Below are 15,310 nucleotides of genomic sequence, written 5' to 3'. Positions count from 1 at the left end.
TTTTATTATGTTGATTGATTTTCTGTGGTTGTGTTCTGTGTTGAGGATCACTGACTCTGTACTTAACAGAATAAGTACAGAGAAATTTTCAGAGCTACAGAGCTGCACTCCATTAGGCTGAATAGTTGGATCTGTGTAAACGTCGTGTTTTTGTAACATCAAATTTAAAATGATCTGTTTTGCATGTGCGTTATTCATGTATGGACTGTATACATTATATTTTGAAACTTTAACAATACTCCTTTGACCTCCTACATCAAGCTCATTCATTTCAAATAAAAAAATTGAGTAATGCACAGTATGAGCTCTTAACATTAATAAACATGAACTAGGTATCCTAATCAATATATTTTTTTTCTCATAACTGTGTGTGACGCATTTAAGTGATACTGTTTTGATCCCACAACCGGGGAAATTCCATCTCCGCATTTAACCCATCCATGCAAGTGATACACCACACACACACTAGGGGGCAGTGAACACACTTGCCCGGAGCGGTGGGCAGCCCTATCCACGGCACCCGGGGAGCAATTGGGGGTTAGGTGTCTTGCTCAAGGACACCTCAGTCATGGACTGTCGGCGCTGGGGATTGAACCGGCAACCTTCCGGTCACAGGGCCAGATCCCTAACCTCCAGCCCACAACTGCCCTGTAAAGAAATTTGTTGGCACCTCTAGAGATTCTTATGAGGGAAAGGTAACTGAAAGTTATTCTCATTAATGTTTTATGTTTGTAAGCTCACTTGAATTATTAGTATGACATAAATGGTCAGATGCATGATGATGCAAGATGTTAAGAATCTGTTGAGAAGAGGACGTATGTCTATACTGACCCCCTCACAGTGAGGAGGATGGTTCCATCAAGTACCAGCACATGATAAATCAAAACCTGAGGGCCTCAGCCAGGAAGCTTCAACTGGACTGTGGTCAGATTGTCCAGTAGGACAAAGCACACCTCAAGGACTTGCCATGGTCATCCCCATTCCCTGACCTAAACACCATAGAATTCTTGTCTGGAGAGGCTCTATATGGAGAAACGGTCTTAGATCTGTCACTTGTTCTCCAGTTTCATTAAACATTTAAGAGCTGTTATCTTTGTAAAGGGAGGCTGCACAAAGTATTAAATGAACGGTGCAAATAGTTGGCACACACAGATTTGAGAAAAATATTTATTTCATGTTAAGATGTATTATTAATTGTTGTTATTATTAGATTTGTTATTAATATTTCATTGAAAGTTCAAAAGGATCTTACAGCCTGTTTTTCTCATATTTGCTAGGGGTGCCAATATTTATGAAGTTCTGGAGGGCAGTATATATAAATAGCTGGAAATCAAATATTTGCTAATGGTGACTTGCCCAATTTTAATGCTGTAGAGAGATAACATCAACTGACAGTTCTGAAATGTGAAAAGACAGTTAAATCTCCAAAGAGACAAAGTTAGTCTTATTTTCACATACATGATTTCTTCTTGAGGAGTTGAGTAGTAACTGATGGGTGTAAAATGTCAATATGTGTAAGTTATTCATATTTGTGATGAAGTCAGTCAGATCTCACTAAGTTTCATGTGAAATTAATGCCTTTTAAAACCTGTGTGAACTGAGTTTAGGGAGCGTCTATTACATCACAACGTCCAAACATGTGAAGCCTTATGAGCCACTGCAGGCCTTTTAGTAGATAAAACACAAATGTTGACCAATCAGAGTTTTTAGAATGACCTCAATTTAATAAATATTGTTGATGAGGAGTCTCAGAAGAAAATTTTAACCGAATAGATCTTTTGGTATAACAAGCAACAGATTTTAAACAAATAAGGCAGAATTCCAGGACAGTAGCACAGCTTTTCATTAAATTGCATTTGCATAGTTGTTAAAACTGAAGGAACTGGACCATTTTATAATTTTAGTCTCAGTGTACCAAAGCTGAGCCTTGATTTCTGAACTTGTTACCTTTCTCACTGCTCACAATTGCTCCCCGGGCACCGTGCATAGGGCTGCCCACCGATTTCATCTCTGTAGATGAGCCAACATTTAAAGATATATGCAAAGATGTTTCTCAGTCTAAAAACTGACATTTTAAAATATTTTATATCACAATAACAAGAGGGCTATGTAGATCAACCAAATCTGTCAAACTGTGTTTGTTAACATTTTTACACAGTAAAACATAGGAATTGGAATTGACTTTGTACTGATAATAAAGTTCTGGTGTCAGACGCTCCTATTTTTCATTACAGGCTCACTCATGAATGGCTGGGAAAAGAAAACAACACTGAAACTTTACACTGATAAGTTTGGTTCATTTGAGCCAACTTTGTCTGATTTTATTTATGTATTAGTAACAGAATACATGTAACAATGTTATGTAATCAGAATGCAAAAAAACACAACTACTTTCTGTTACTGTTACTGAAAATACACAATAATCAGATCACAGATACATTATAAAAGCAGTGAGTTGTAGCAGAAATACAGTAAGAATTCTGCTTCTACCCCAAATATCCATATCGGCAAATTATACAGCATCAAACTGAATAGTAAGGAACCCCATTCATTCAAATTAGTTTGACAGAATTCTACAGTTTGATTAGTTATTCATCTGTCGAGCTTTTGCTAATGTTAATGTTATCTTTGAGGAACAGAAGAATATCAAAGCAGTAAAGTTGGCCTATTTTTCACATTTAATTTCTGTATAATAATAGTAATAATATAATAATATTTCTTCTGAATAGAAGCAAATCATTCAACCATGAAAGTGAAAAATGAAGGGCTCCGCATTAATGCCCATGGGTTTGGAGCGGAATATTCAACATGCTTTGGTGTTCATGTATTTTGGCCATGTAGTATTTCTCTCCTCCCTCTCTCTCTCTCTCTCTCTCTCTCTCTCTCTCTTTCTCTGTTGTACAGACAGTGTGAGGTTGGTGGATGGTGACAGTGGCTGTGCTGGGAGAGTGGAGGTTCTTCATAATAATCAGTGGGGAACAGTGTGTGATGATGACTGGGATATAACAGATGCTGCAGTGGTGTGTAGAGAGCTGAGCTGTGGAGATGCTGTAAATGTACTGAGTAGAGCTCACTTTGGACCAGGATCAGGACCAATCTGGATGGATGACGTGGGATGTAATGGATCAGAGTCTACACTAAAGACCTGTAAATCACCAGATTGGGGTGAACATAACTGTGGTCATGGTAAAGATGCTGGAGTCATTTGTTCAGGTAAACTTCACTGTAGTGTTTTTGTAAATAATCCGTCAATACAAAATCCATAGAATTTGAGTAAGAATTAAGTAAGAATTTTGACTACTTTTATCTTTTTAAATTTTGGAAATGTGGTCATCTCACACACACACACACACACACACACACACAGCTCTACTGTTTTAGGATGTGCTTTATAGTCAATTGTACATTGTACATTCTAAATTTGCTATTTTACAGAAATTAGTTTACAGTAAGTATGCAAGGAAAGACTAGGAGTGTATGGTAATTGTCTTTTTAGCCACTGTAAAACCAGCACATTTTAATCTACACTGATTAAGTGTAAATACTGAATAAAAGTTATGAACAGAATTGGTGACAACGGACAGCCCTGGCGGAGTCCAACCCTGACTGGAAACCAATCTTACTTACTGTCAGCTATACAAACCAAGCTCCTGCTCCGTTTGTACAGGGACTGAATGGCCTGTAACAATGAGCCCCTCACCCTGTACTCCTGGAGCACTCCCCACAGGATCCCCTGAGGGACGTGGTCGAATGCCTTCTCCAAATCCACAAAACATTATGGACTGACTCCCATGCACCCTCCAGGACCCGTTGAGGATAAAAAGCTGGTCCAGTGTTCCACGACCTGCTCAAAACCCGCATTGTTCCTCTTGTAGCTGAGATTCAACTATCAGTCAGGCTCTCTTCTCCAGTACCCCTGCATAGACCTTACCGGGTAGGCTGAGAAGTGTGATTCCCTGATAGTTGGAGCACACCCTCCGGTCCCCTTTCTTAAAAGCAGGACCGCCACCCCGGTTTGCCATTTCAGGTGGACCGCCACAAATGTCGAAGCGATGTTGCAGAGGCGTGTCAGCCAAGACAACCCTACAACATCCAGAGCCCTCATGAATTCCGGGTGGATCTCATCCACACCCGTTGCTCTGCCACCAAGGAGTTTTCCAACCACCTTGGCTACCTTGGCTACCTGAGGGATGGACCCTCGCTCAGATCTCCAAGCTCTGCCTCCTCTGGGGAAGGATCGTTGGTGGGATTGAGAAAATCCCTGAAGTATTCCTTCCACCGTCCAATGACATCCCCAGTCGAATCCCACTGTATACAGTGTTGGTTGGGAACTGCTTTCAGACTCAATGTCACTGGCCCTCGGTATGCAGTCGAAGCTCTGTCGGATGTGGGAGTTGAAGACCTATCTGGTAGGTTCCTCTGCCAGACGTTCCAAACAAACCATCACAACTCATTTGGGTCTGCCAGATCTGTCTGGTATTTTGACCCGCCATCTGATCCAACTCACCACTAGGTGGTGATCGGTTAACAGCTCCGCTCCTCTCTTCACTCGGGTGTCCAAAACACATGTTCGCAAATCCGATGACACAACTGCGAAGTCGATCAATGAACTGCGGCTTAAGTTGTCATGATGCCATTTGCACTTATGCACACCTTTGTGTTTTGTTATGGACAGACTGTGGCGAGCACAAAACTCCAATAACAAAACACCACATAAGCACAGACAACAGTCAGAGCCCATTCCCCAATCCGAATGCGCAGGGAAATAACCCTCTCATCCACCTGAGAAAACCCCAACATACAGGTGCTGAGCCGGGGAGTTATGAGTAAGCCCACTCCTGCCCAGCGCCTTTCACCCTGGACAACTCCAGAGTGGAATAAAGTCCAACCCCTCTTTCAAGAGTCTATTCCAGAGGCCCTGCCATGTGTTTAGGTGAGCCCAACTATATCTAGTTGGTATCTCTCAGTTTCATATACTGACCCCCATAAGCGCCTCTCCCAGGGGTGGTGGGTCCATGGAAGAGATTTGTTATGAAATACCTAATAAAGATTTGTTATGAAATTCACAAAATTCAGAAATAAATATACAGTCCCATAACTGTTCAAAAATGTACCAAAAGTACTGAGAGAATAAAAATAATAGGGAATATTAAAACTTAAGTGCATTTTATAGCATTTGTAAGGTGTAACCTAATTTTTGTAACATTTCCTTAAAATGTAGTTCAGTTTTGTTCATTGGAAAAAATATGATTCTAAACGATTTATAGTTTTCATTTTGAGTGTTAATGAAAAGCTTTTTAGTAACTCCTGCCACGTTTTAAACACGTAGATATTAATAAACACTGTTTATAAACATATGTCCTCTGTGATCGCTATTGTTATGCTGATATTGTAGGAGGAGTCAGAGTGGTTGGTGGTTCTCGCTGCTCTGGGAGAGTGGAGGTGCTTCATGGAGAGACCTGGTCCACAGTGTGTGATGTTGACTTTGACCAGCAGGATGCAGAGGTTGTGTGTCGAGAGCTGGGCTGTGGGCTTCCTGTGGAGGTGCTGGGAGCAGCTGTTTTTGGCAGAGGGGAGGGTCAGGTGTGGTCAGAGGAGCTTCAGTGTAGAGGCAACGAATCGCAGATTCACTTCTGTCCATCATCTTCACTCAAACACAACTGCACCCATGATAATGATGTGGGGCTGGTGTGTTCTGGTAAGATGCACATCTACTTAAATTAGTTTTACATGCTTTGACTTAATGTACTTCATGTTATATTGAACATATTTCTCCCTCCAACTCTTATGTACAGTCAGTGTGAGGTTGGTGGATGGTGATAGTCGCTGTGATGGGAGAGTGGAGATTCTTCACAGAGGACAGTGGGGAACAGTGTGTGGTTTTAACTGGGATATGAGAGATGCTACAGTGGTGTGTAGAGAGCTGGGATGTGGAGAGGCTCTACATGCACTGAGCAATGGTTATTTTGGACCAGGATCAGGACCAATCTGGATGAATAATGTTTATTGTAGTGGATCAGAGTCTACACTGAAGAACTGTATTTATCCAGGATGGGGTAAACATTACTGTGATCATAATAAAGATGCTGGAGTCATTTGTTCAGGTACTCTTCACTACATAACCTCTTATATTTTTGGTGTCGATGAAAACCAGTTTCAGACATCAAGCATATTTTAATAAAAGACATTTATTTAAAATATGTTTTTGACATGAAAAAGTATAGCTGATTAATAGATTACATATATGTACAATGCATTAAGAAATTAAGTAATTTGATGTCTGTGTGATCTCAAACTGGAAAAGCACATGAAAATGATACTGTCAATCCTAAATGGTTGTTTTGTATAATCATTATTTTCTCCTGTTAATATTATAGGAAGAATTAAGCTGATCAGTGGTTCTCGCTGCTCTGGGAGAGTGGAGGTGCTTCATGGAGTGACCTGGTCCACAGTGTGTGATGCTGACTTTGACCAGCAGGATGCAGACTTTGTATGTCGAGAGCTGCGCTGTGGACTTCCTGTGGAGGTGCTGGGAGCAGCTGCTTTTGGCAGAGGGGAGGGTCAGGTGTGGTCAGAGGAGCTTCAGTGTAGAGACAACGAATCTCAGATTCACTTCTGTACAACATCATCTTCACTCAAATACAACTGCTCCCATGACAGTGATGTGAGACTGGTGTGTGCTGGTAAGACTGAGATGTATGCATCAGTGACTGATTTGCTGTAAGAAACCACTGTCTATATACATTTGACTGATTTTAAGATTTACTTTAATTAAAGCTTTTAAAAGATTTACTCTGTAATTGAAGGTTTAAAAGTGTTTTTGTGCTGTGCATCATAATTATTTTCAATCTGCACAGCAGAACTAGTCAAACTGTTATGCAAATAACACACTGACATTCACTGCAGTTTCCAATGATTTGTAAAGAAAAATCTGTGCAATTTATATTTGTAATTAAGTGTGATTGTGTTTCCTACTTCCCAAACATTTCACATTTTGCTGAGCACCACAGTAACTGTTCATTCCCTTTTAACCATGATGTGGAGCTGAGTGTCCTCCTGAAATCTCTCTCTCTCCCCCACCCCTCTCATTCTCTCTGTTACACAGACAGTGTGAGGTTGGTTGATGGTAGCAGTCGCTGTGCTGGGAGAGTGGAGGTTCTTCATAGAGGACAGTGGGGAACAGTGTGTGGTGATGGCTGGGATATGAGAGATGCTGCAGTGGTGTGTAGAGAGCTGGGTTGTGGACATGCTGTAGATGCACTGAGCGATGCCCAATTTGGACCAGGATCAGGACCAATCTGGATGAATAATGTGGACTGCAGTGGATCAGAGTCCACACTGAAGAACTGTAGATCAAGAGGATGGGGTAAACATAACTGTGATCATTCTAAAGATGCTGGAGTCATTTGTTCAGGTGGGCTTTTCTGAAATTCTGTAACCAATTTAGTGACATCAACTTTGCCATTCAAATTTAATTCAACAGCGATTAAATAAGATACTTAATCAAAATCATTAGCATTTCAGAAATTGTTGTTGAATTTACACTAGAATTGATTGAAACCTTCAAAAACAATTTATCCTGTGTATTTTTGTCTTTAGAACCATGTATTTTCTGGGAAAAATAATACAAAGCTTTTGAACATTTTAGAATTTTTATATTAATAGTGTTATATCACTTATAAAAAAACTACATCATCTCTATATTGAAAATGTATTGGGCTGGATAGTAATGGAATAGAAGTTACGGTGTTAACTGATCAGGATTACATAATGGTCATTATAATCTGTTACAGTTATAGTAAACAAAGCAGTGACCAGATCACAGGTACATTATTAAAAGAGTGATTACCAGCAGGATTACATTCAAAACCAAACTCGTCATCTTTCACAGAATTTTGCTATTTTAATGATAACTGTGTCACATGAGTCATGGAGATTTAAAGAGTTTTTAATTTGGGGGTTAATGGGAGGAGATGGTGGTGCTTCCAAAAAACAATTAATAAGAATCTCTTTCACAGCAGCATTTTCTGTATTTTTATTCAGCCAATCTGTAGAGATTTTAGTAAATACTTTATTTTTATTGTCAAAACTGAGATCTGCTGTGCTGTACTGAAGATTTCTGAATCAGTCATGATCAGTCTGATTGTCCACATCACCAGATTCTACAGTATCAGACTGATTTGATCTGATGTGATCAGACAGTAAACTCTCTGTTGTTGTTTGTTTCTCCTTAATTTCTACAGTTTAAATGTTACTATAAATAACATTTTAAAAAATCTCAACCTGACAGGTTTTAACTAACAGTCTGAAACATTAACAGAAAGTGCAATCACCTCAGCAGCAAAGTTAGTTTCATTCCATGTGCGTGGTTCATTCATTCATTCAATCATTCATTCATTCATTCATTCATTCATTCATTTGATTATTTTCCGTAGTTTTTCAATGTTGGGTGCAAAATATTAATATACGTAAATGGTTATTAATTGTAAGCAAAATCAACTCTCACTCAGTTTTCCTGTGAAATGAATGCCTTTAAAAACTTGTAGTATAGACTGATTTCTTTGAGCTGCTGAAACTGAGTCCAGCATGATGCTCCAATATGAAGTGTTAAGAGCCAGTGCCGCCTTTTAGTAGATAAAAAACACATGATGGTCAGTCAGAGCTTTTAGAATCAACTCTATTTATACTTATTGTTCATGAAAGGTCTTAAAACATGTTTTCTACCAGATTGATGTTTTGATATAGGCATGAAAAACAACAGATTTATAACAAATAAGGAAAATGAGATAAAGTCCCAGGAGAGCAGTAGAGTTTTGAACTATACTGCATTTGATCCAGTGTGCAGGAGGATCATTCTACACTGATTACTTTTCCTCTGTGTTTTAGTCTAAGACATTTTTATTTATTTATTTATTTATTTTACTATAATTTTTGCAATATGTTTCCAGGGGAGCAAAGCTTTATTTATGAACTTGAAAGTTTCAGTGTACATGTCTAAACCCAAACACATTATCTTGTTTAGAAATTTGCCTTCTTTGTGTGAATTATTTCCATATGTTTCTCATATGTTATATGAGCTCAGTGACCATTAATATAATTTCTGTGAGGCATAATATTTAAGTCACCTATAATCTCTTATTCTGTTTCACGAATCAGTGCAGTTTCTGTGTTTGGTGTGTGTTAATTTAAATTATATTAAAAGAGTCTTTTTTCTCTTTATTTAATTATAGATCTTAAATAAAAGGCTCATCATCCAAAAGTAACAGAAAGTAATGAGATTACATTAATATAGTAATCGTCTGTATTAGGTTACATTTCTTAACAAGTAATCAGATCTGTAATGAAATACAATTTGAAGTAACCCTCCCAACTCTGATTAGGAGTCAGGCTGGTTGGTGGTTCTCGCTGCTCTGGGAGAGTGGAGGTGCTTCATGGAGAGACCTGGTCCACAGTGTGTGATGCTGACTTTGACCAGCAGGATGCAGAGGTTGTGTGTCGAGAGCTGGGCTGTGGGCTTCCTGTGGAGGTGCTGGGAGCAGCTGCTTTTGGCAGAGGGGAGGGTCAGGTGTGGTCAGAGGAGCTCCAGTGTAGAGGCAATGAATCTCAGATTCACTTCTGTCCAACATCATCTTCACTCAAACACAACTGCACCCATGATAATGATGTGGGGCTTGTGTGTTCTGGTAAGATGCACATCTACTTAAATTAGTCTTACATGCTTTGACTTAATGTACTTCATGTTATATTGAACTCCCTCCAACTCTTATGTACAGTCAGTGTGAGGTTGGTGGATGGTGGCAGTCGTTGTGATGGGCGAGTGGAGGTTCTTCACAGAGGACAGTGGGGAACAGTGTGTGGTATTAACTGGGATATGAGAGATGCTGCAGTGGTGTGTAGAGAGCTGGGATGTGGGGAGGCTCTAAATGCACTGAGCAGTGCTTATTTTGGACCAGGATCAGGACCAATCTGGATGAATAATGTTTATTGTAATGGATCAGAGTCTACACTGAAGAATTGTATTTATCCAGGATGGGGTAAACATTACTGTGATCATAATAAAGATGCTGGAGTCATTTGTTCAGGTACTCTTCACTACATAACCTCTTACATGTTTGGTGTCAAAGAAAAATGGTTTCAGACATCAAGCACATTTTAATAAAACAGACATTTATTTAAAATATACTTTTAACATGAAAAAGTAAAACCTGTAAAAAACAGTGAAACCTGTACTGCCAATCTTAAATGTTTTTTTATATAATCTCATGTTAATATTATAGGAAGAATCAAGCTGATTGGTGGTTCTCGCTGCTCTGGGAGAGTGGAGGTGCTTCATGGAGAGACCTGGTCCACAGTGTGTGATGCTGACTTTGACCAGCAGGATGCAGAGGTTGTGTGTCGAGAGCTGGGCTGTGGGCTTCCTGTGGAGGTGCTGGGAGCAGCTGCTTTTGGCAGAGGGGAGGGTCAGGTGTGGTCAGAGGAGCTCCAGTGTAGAGGCAATGAATCTCAGATTCACTTCTGTCCAACATCATCTTCACTCAAACACAACTGCTCTCATGACAGTGATGTGGGTCTGGTGTGTGCTGGTAAGAGGGACATCAGCATTAATTAATCTTACATAATCTTATTTAATTTACTAAATGCCATGTTTAAAATACCCTGTGATTACATGCTATTCTGAAAAGAGGTGAGGCACAAAAATACATATTTGCACTCACAACACTCAGACCACACACACACACACACACACACACTAACTCAGCTCACACACACACACACACACACACACACACACACACACACACACACACACACACACACACACACACACACACTGTGTCTAAGCCGCTTTTCCCTCATGGAAATATTTACCATGTGTAAATATTATATCTGCCATGTAAATTACGTATATAATAGAGTATGCATACACAATCCACCTTTAAAACTTAGGAAAATATGAAATCTTGCAAAAATGCTAAAACAGAAATATAGATTTTTTTAGGAGAGATATTCACTCAAGACTCATTTACTGGCGAAGAAAAGCAATAATTCCCAGCTGGGAAGTGTAACATTTCAAAATGCTAAAACATTTAGATATAGTAATTATAGCAATATAGAATAACAGATGTATAATGAGAAACATTTTTCTGAAGGTGGTATTTTTCAGAATAACTGTGGCATATATTAAATTATTCACAGTTTTAACTAAGTCACATGCCCTTTTTTCAGTAAATAAACTAGTTTACATTACTAGTTTAATAAACATACAACAGTTTATGTTAATGTTGTAACTGTTTGACCCTGCAGTATGACATAAATCATAAATTGCTTGAATAGAATGAAACTAACAGCTTCTAGCAGTTTGCCAATATGTGCTAACATTATTTTTGATAATTAACACATGAATAAATTCAGACACTGAAGAAAGCCTTTATTACCATCATTTTCATTCATTAGTACATGTGTTAGCAATTTTGTCATTTTGTCTTGTGGTTGTTAATATATGATTTATTCATTTGTTCCTTATTAATGACTCATTGTTTTCTGATTAGTTATTGATTAGTAAATGTCTTAATTACTGACAGGTCATGTACCCTTAATATAAAGTGTTACCAGTATGTCTTTGATTCTTACTTCTCAAACACCAATCATTTGTTCCAGCACCAAAATAACTGTTCCTTTTTAACCGTGTTTTGAAGCTCTCTCTCTCTCTTTCTCTCTCTCTCTCTCTCTCTCTCTCTCTCTCTCTCTCTCTCTCTCTGTTGTACAGACAGTGTGAGGCTGGTGGATGGTGGCAGTCACTGTGCTGGGAGAGTGGAGGTTCTTCATAGAGGACAGTGGGGAACAGTGTGTGAATTCAGCTGGGATATGAGAGATGCTGCAGTGGTGTGTAGAGAGCTGGGCTGTGGAGAGGCTGTAGCTGCACTGAGTAGAGCTCACTTTGGACCAGGATCAGGACAAATCTGGATGGATTATGTGAGTTGTAGTGGATCAGAGTCCACACTGAAGAACTGTGGATCAGCAGGATGGGGTAAACATAACTGTGATCATGGTTTAGATGCTGGAGTCATCTGCTCAGGTAAGCTGCAGTTAGTCATCACTTCCCTGAATGAATGTATGCTTAATATCATCATTACCATAAAATCAGATACAATATCCAAAAATTTTGAGTGACATTAATTTGGAACTTTTAAATCATTGGCTTTGAAATGGGGTTCCACTGTGGAAGATGTGAGAGGTGTGAAATGATCTAATTTGAAATGGATGATTTGATCTATCTTTTTGACTAGATTCTAGTGCAAAAGCAATATACTGCCTAACACTTCTCTCAGAAAATTTGTCTACTGTTGACTACAAATAAAAATGTAGAAAAATAAGTACACAGAAAACACATCACCTTCCTGTCTGAAGTGTGCACTCATTTTTTTAACAAATCTTCCTCTAAATATCAACAGCACCAAAATGATATCAAGAGAGATTGTTTACATGACTACATTTTTCAATCCGTTTGTTTTACTAGGTAGACCATAAGGACAAATTCAGTGTGGACATTTTACTCAAATATCTCCTATTAGCAAAATTAAAGCAGTGAACTTGAATACTTTACATGCTCACAGGTCCCAGAAAGTCCAGACTTACTGATGGTTTCCACTTGTGCTCTGGGAGAGTGGAGGTGCTTCATAGACAGACCTGGTCCACAATGTGTGATGCTGACTTTGACCAGCAGGATGCAGAGGTTGTGTGTCGAGAGCTGGGCTGTGGGCTTCCTGTGGAGGTGCTGGGAGCAGCTGCTTTTGGCAGAGGGGAGGGTCAGGTGTGGTCAGAGCAGCTTCAGTGTAGAGGCAACGAATTTCAGATTTCCTTCTGTCCAACAGCATCTTCACTGAAACATAACTGCTCCCATGACAGTGATGTGGGCCTGGTTTGTGCTGGTAAAGCATTCATTTTTAATTGAGTTCAACCACTGCTTGTTACAATATAGCACTGAACTGCTCTTATTCATGTTAATTCCTGTTGATTCAGGTCACACTCAGGCTCGACTGGCGAACGGCTCTGACTCCTGTTCTGGTCGAGTGGAGCTCCAGTACCTCAGTGAGTGGGGCACAGTGTGTGATGTTAACTGGGATAGTAGAGCTGCCAGTATCCTCTGTGGTCAGCTGAAGTGTGGGAGTACTGTGGCTGTGTTGGGGTCAGACTGGTTTGGGGAGGGGACTGGCCAGATCTGGGCTGAAGTGTTTGATTGTCAGGGGAACGAAACACACCTGTCAAAATGTCCCATTTCATCATGGAGTCGAGCTGCATGCTCTCATAAACAGGATGCTGGAGTCGTCTGCAGTGGTGAGCTCTTAGAGTTGTGTAGTCCATCTCAGAAATGCTTTACGTTACTTTACTCACTTCACGTTAAGTGATATTTTTTCCTCTTAAGGTTCCTCTCTGGCATTTCATGAGGGGCGAGTGCGGTTGTCTGGAGGGATGGAGTGTGAGGGGGAGGTGGAGGTGTACTTCAGGCAGGACTGGAGGAGAGTTCTGCTGGACTCCTGGAGTGAGTCTGTGGCCTCTGTGGTCTGCAGACAGCTGGGCTGTGGCTCTGTGCTCAACTTCTTCAGCTCTTCTACATCCAGTCCTGAACACAGTCACATGTGTGTGATGGGGTTCAGTTGTTCGGGGAGTGAAGCTCATCTGGGGAACTGCAGCAGCGCACAAGCAGTCGACTGCAGCTCCAGAGAACAGCTGTCAATCACCTGCTCTGGTAAAAATGACAGTGGCAAACAATCTTCCTAAAATGATCTGCCCTAAAGTATAATGTAGTATTTATTGTTCATTTCAGTGTCAAAAGATTAACTTTCTTCTTTATGTAGGGGACCAAGGAATGAGAATGCCACAGCTGTAATGTGTGTGTGTGTGTGTGTGTGTGTGTGTTTGTGTGTGTGTGTAGGTAAGTTTAATTCAGCTCATAGCTCCATCAGGCTGGTTGGTTCTGGGGGAGACTGTGCAGGAAGGCTGGAGGTTTTCCACAGTGGCTCATGGGGGACCGTTTGTGGTGACTTGTGGGATATTGAGGATGCGCAGGTGGTCTGCAGACAGCTACAGTGTGGAGTCGCCCTCAGTGCTCTGGTACCAGCCTGGTTTGGACCAGGAACTGGACCCATATGGCTGAATGAGGTGGAGTGTGAGGGGAACGAGACGTCCCTGTGGAACTGCACATTTCAGCTGAGTGGAGAGGATGAATGGGGACACGAGGAGGACGTAGGAGTCATGTGCTCAGGTGCCATGATTTTAAATGGTTCACTGAAAAATGAAATTGACAGTTTTCCTCTTAACAGAAATATAGTCAGTCAGGGTAGAAATGTGCAAAGAATCTAAGAATCTCTTTACAAGCCACAATGTTATATTGAGCCATTAAGTGTTTATTTTTAAAAATGACTGCACATAATGTCAGCAGTGAAGTCGCAAATGTACTAAAGCAAGTTTTTTTTTGTTTGTTTTATTTATTGATCATTTTCAATGTTACAGTAACATACATTCTTTAACCCCTACTTCCCAAGCCATCTAACCCCCCTCCCTATGCCACCCCCTCTCTCCTATAAATGTACAAGTGAACATGTAGACATTTTGATCAGTAGTAGATTAGCATAAAAAAAAAAAATACAAGCATTAATAATGATACTGACAGCATTGCTGACTATTAAATTAAATAAATAAAACAATAAATAAATTAATTAGTTAATTAATAAATTTAATAAGTTAATTAAAAAAAAATCCAAAATAAAACAAAACACCACAGTTCAAATCTATTTAGCATTCTGCTTCTATTCACTTAAATTGGACAACTTTTTAAAGTATGTGATAAAGGGATCCCAGACCAAATTAAACCTGTCTGCCACACCTCTCAAACTAAATTTAATCTTTTCTAAGTTAAGGAAGAACATAACATCTGTTAACCACAGAGCATGTGAGGGTGTCGTGGAAGCTTTCCACCCAAGAAGAATTCTTCTCTTAGCTAAGAGGAGTGCAAAATTTAGCGCCTCAGTCACGCTAGACTTCAGAGAAGACTCCAGTTGTACTCCAAACACTACGAATAATGGATTGGGGCTAACATTACTTCCAAAAGCTTCGCTTAAAGAACCAAAGACAGCTTTCCAGTATTTCTCAAGCTTCGAGCAGGTCCAAAACATGTGCAATAGGGTAGCTGGCTCTTTATCACATCGGGGGCATAAGGGATTTACCCCAGGGTATATACTAGCCAGCCTGGCCTTGCCTAGGTATGCCCTATGAACAAGTCTGAACTGGATTAAATTCAATCGAGGACAAG

The 15,310-nt window shown here is 39.9% G+C and overlaps 1 protein-coding gene across 1 annotated transcript in view; it reads left to right on the top strand.

Annotated features, from left to right (window-relative positions):
* LOC108412925 (deleted in malignant brain tumors 1 protein-like) overlaps window positions 1-15,310 on the top strand; it is a 267,541-nt gene that overhangs the window by 263 nt on the left and 251,968 nt on the right. Inside the window, exons 2-13 of the mRNA XM_037540168.1 lie at window positions 2,905-3,213; window positions 5,396-5,698; window positions 5,796-6,104; window positions 6,378-6,683; window positions 7,106-7,414; window positions 9,381-9,683; window positions 10,278-10,583; window positions 11,768-12,076; window positions 12,615-12,929; window positions 13,021-13,335; window positions 13,424-13,747; window positions 13,934-14,263. Of these exons, the coding sequence (XP_037396065.1) occupies window positions 2,905-3,213; window positions 5,396-5,698; window positions 5,796-6,104; window positions 6,378-6,683; window positions 7,106-7,414; window positions 9,381-9,683; window positions 10,278-10,583; window positions 11,768-12,076; window positions 12,615-12,929; window positions 13,021-13,335; window positions 13,424-13,747; window positions 13,934-14,263 (3,738 nt within the window). The remainder of the gene's footprint in view (window positions 1-2,904; window positions 3,214-5,395; window positions 5,699-5,795; window positions 6,105-6,377; window positions 6,684-7,105; window positions 7,415-9,380; window positions 9,684-10,277; window positions 10,584-11,767; window positions 12,077-12,614; window positions 12,930-13,020; window positions 13,336-13,423; window positions 13,748-13,933; window positions 14,264-15,310) is intronic.

Source organism: Pygocentrus nattereri, chromosome 1, assembly GCF_015220715.1.
Source record: "Pygocentrus nattereri isolate fPygNat1 chromosome 1, fPygNat1.pri, whole genome shotgun sequence".
Taxonomy (NCBI): domain Eukaryota; kingdom Metazoa; phylum Chordata; class Actinopteri; order Characiformes; family Serrasalmidae; genus Pygocentrus; species Pygocentrus nattereri.
Note: the sequence above shows the minus strand (reverse complement) of the source record. Positions and strands in the feature narration are given on the sequence as shown.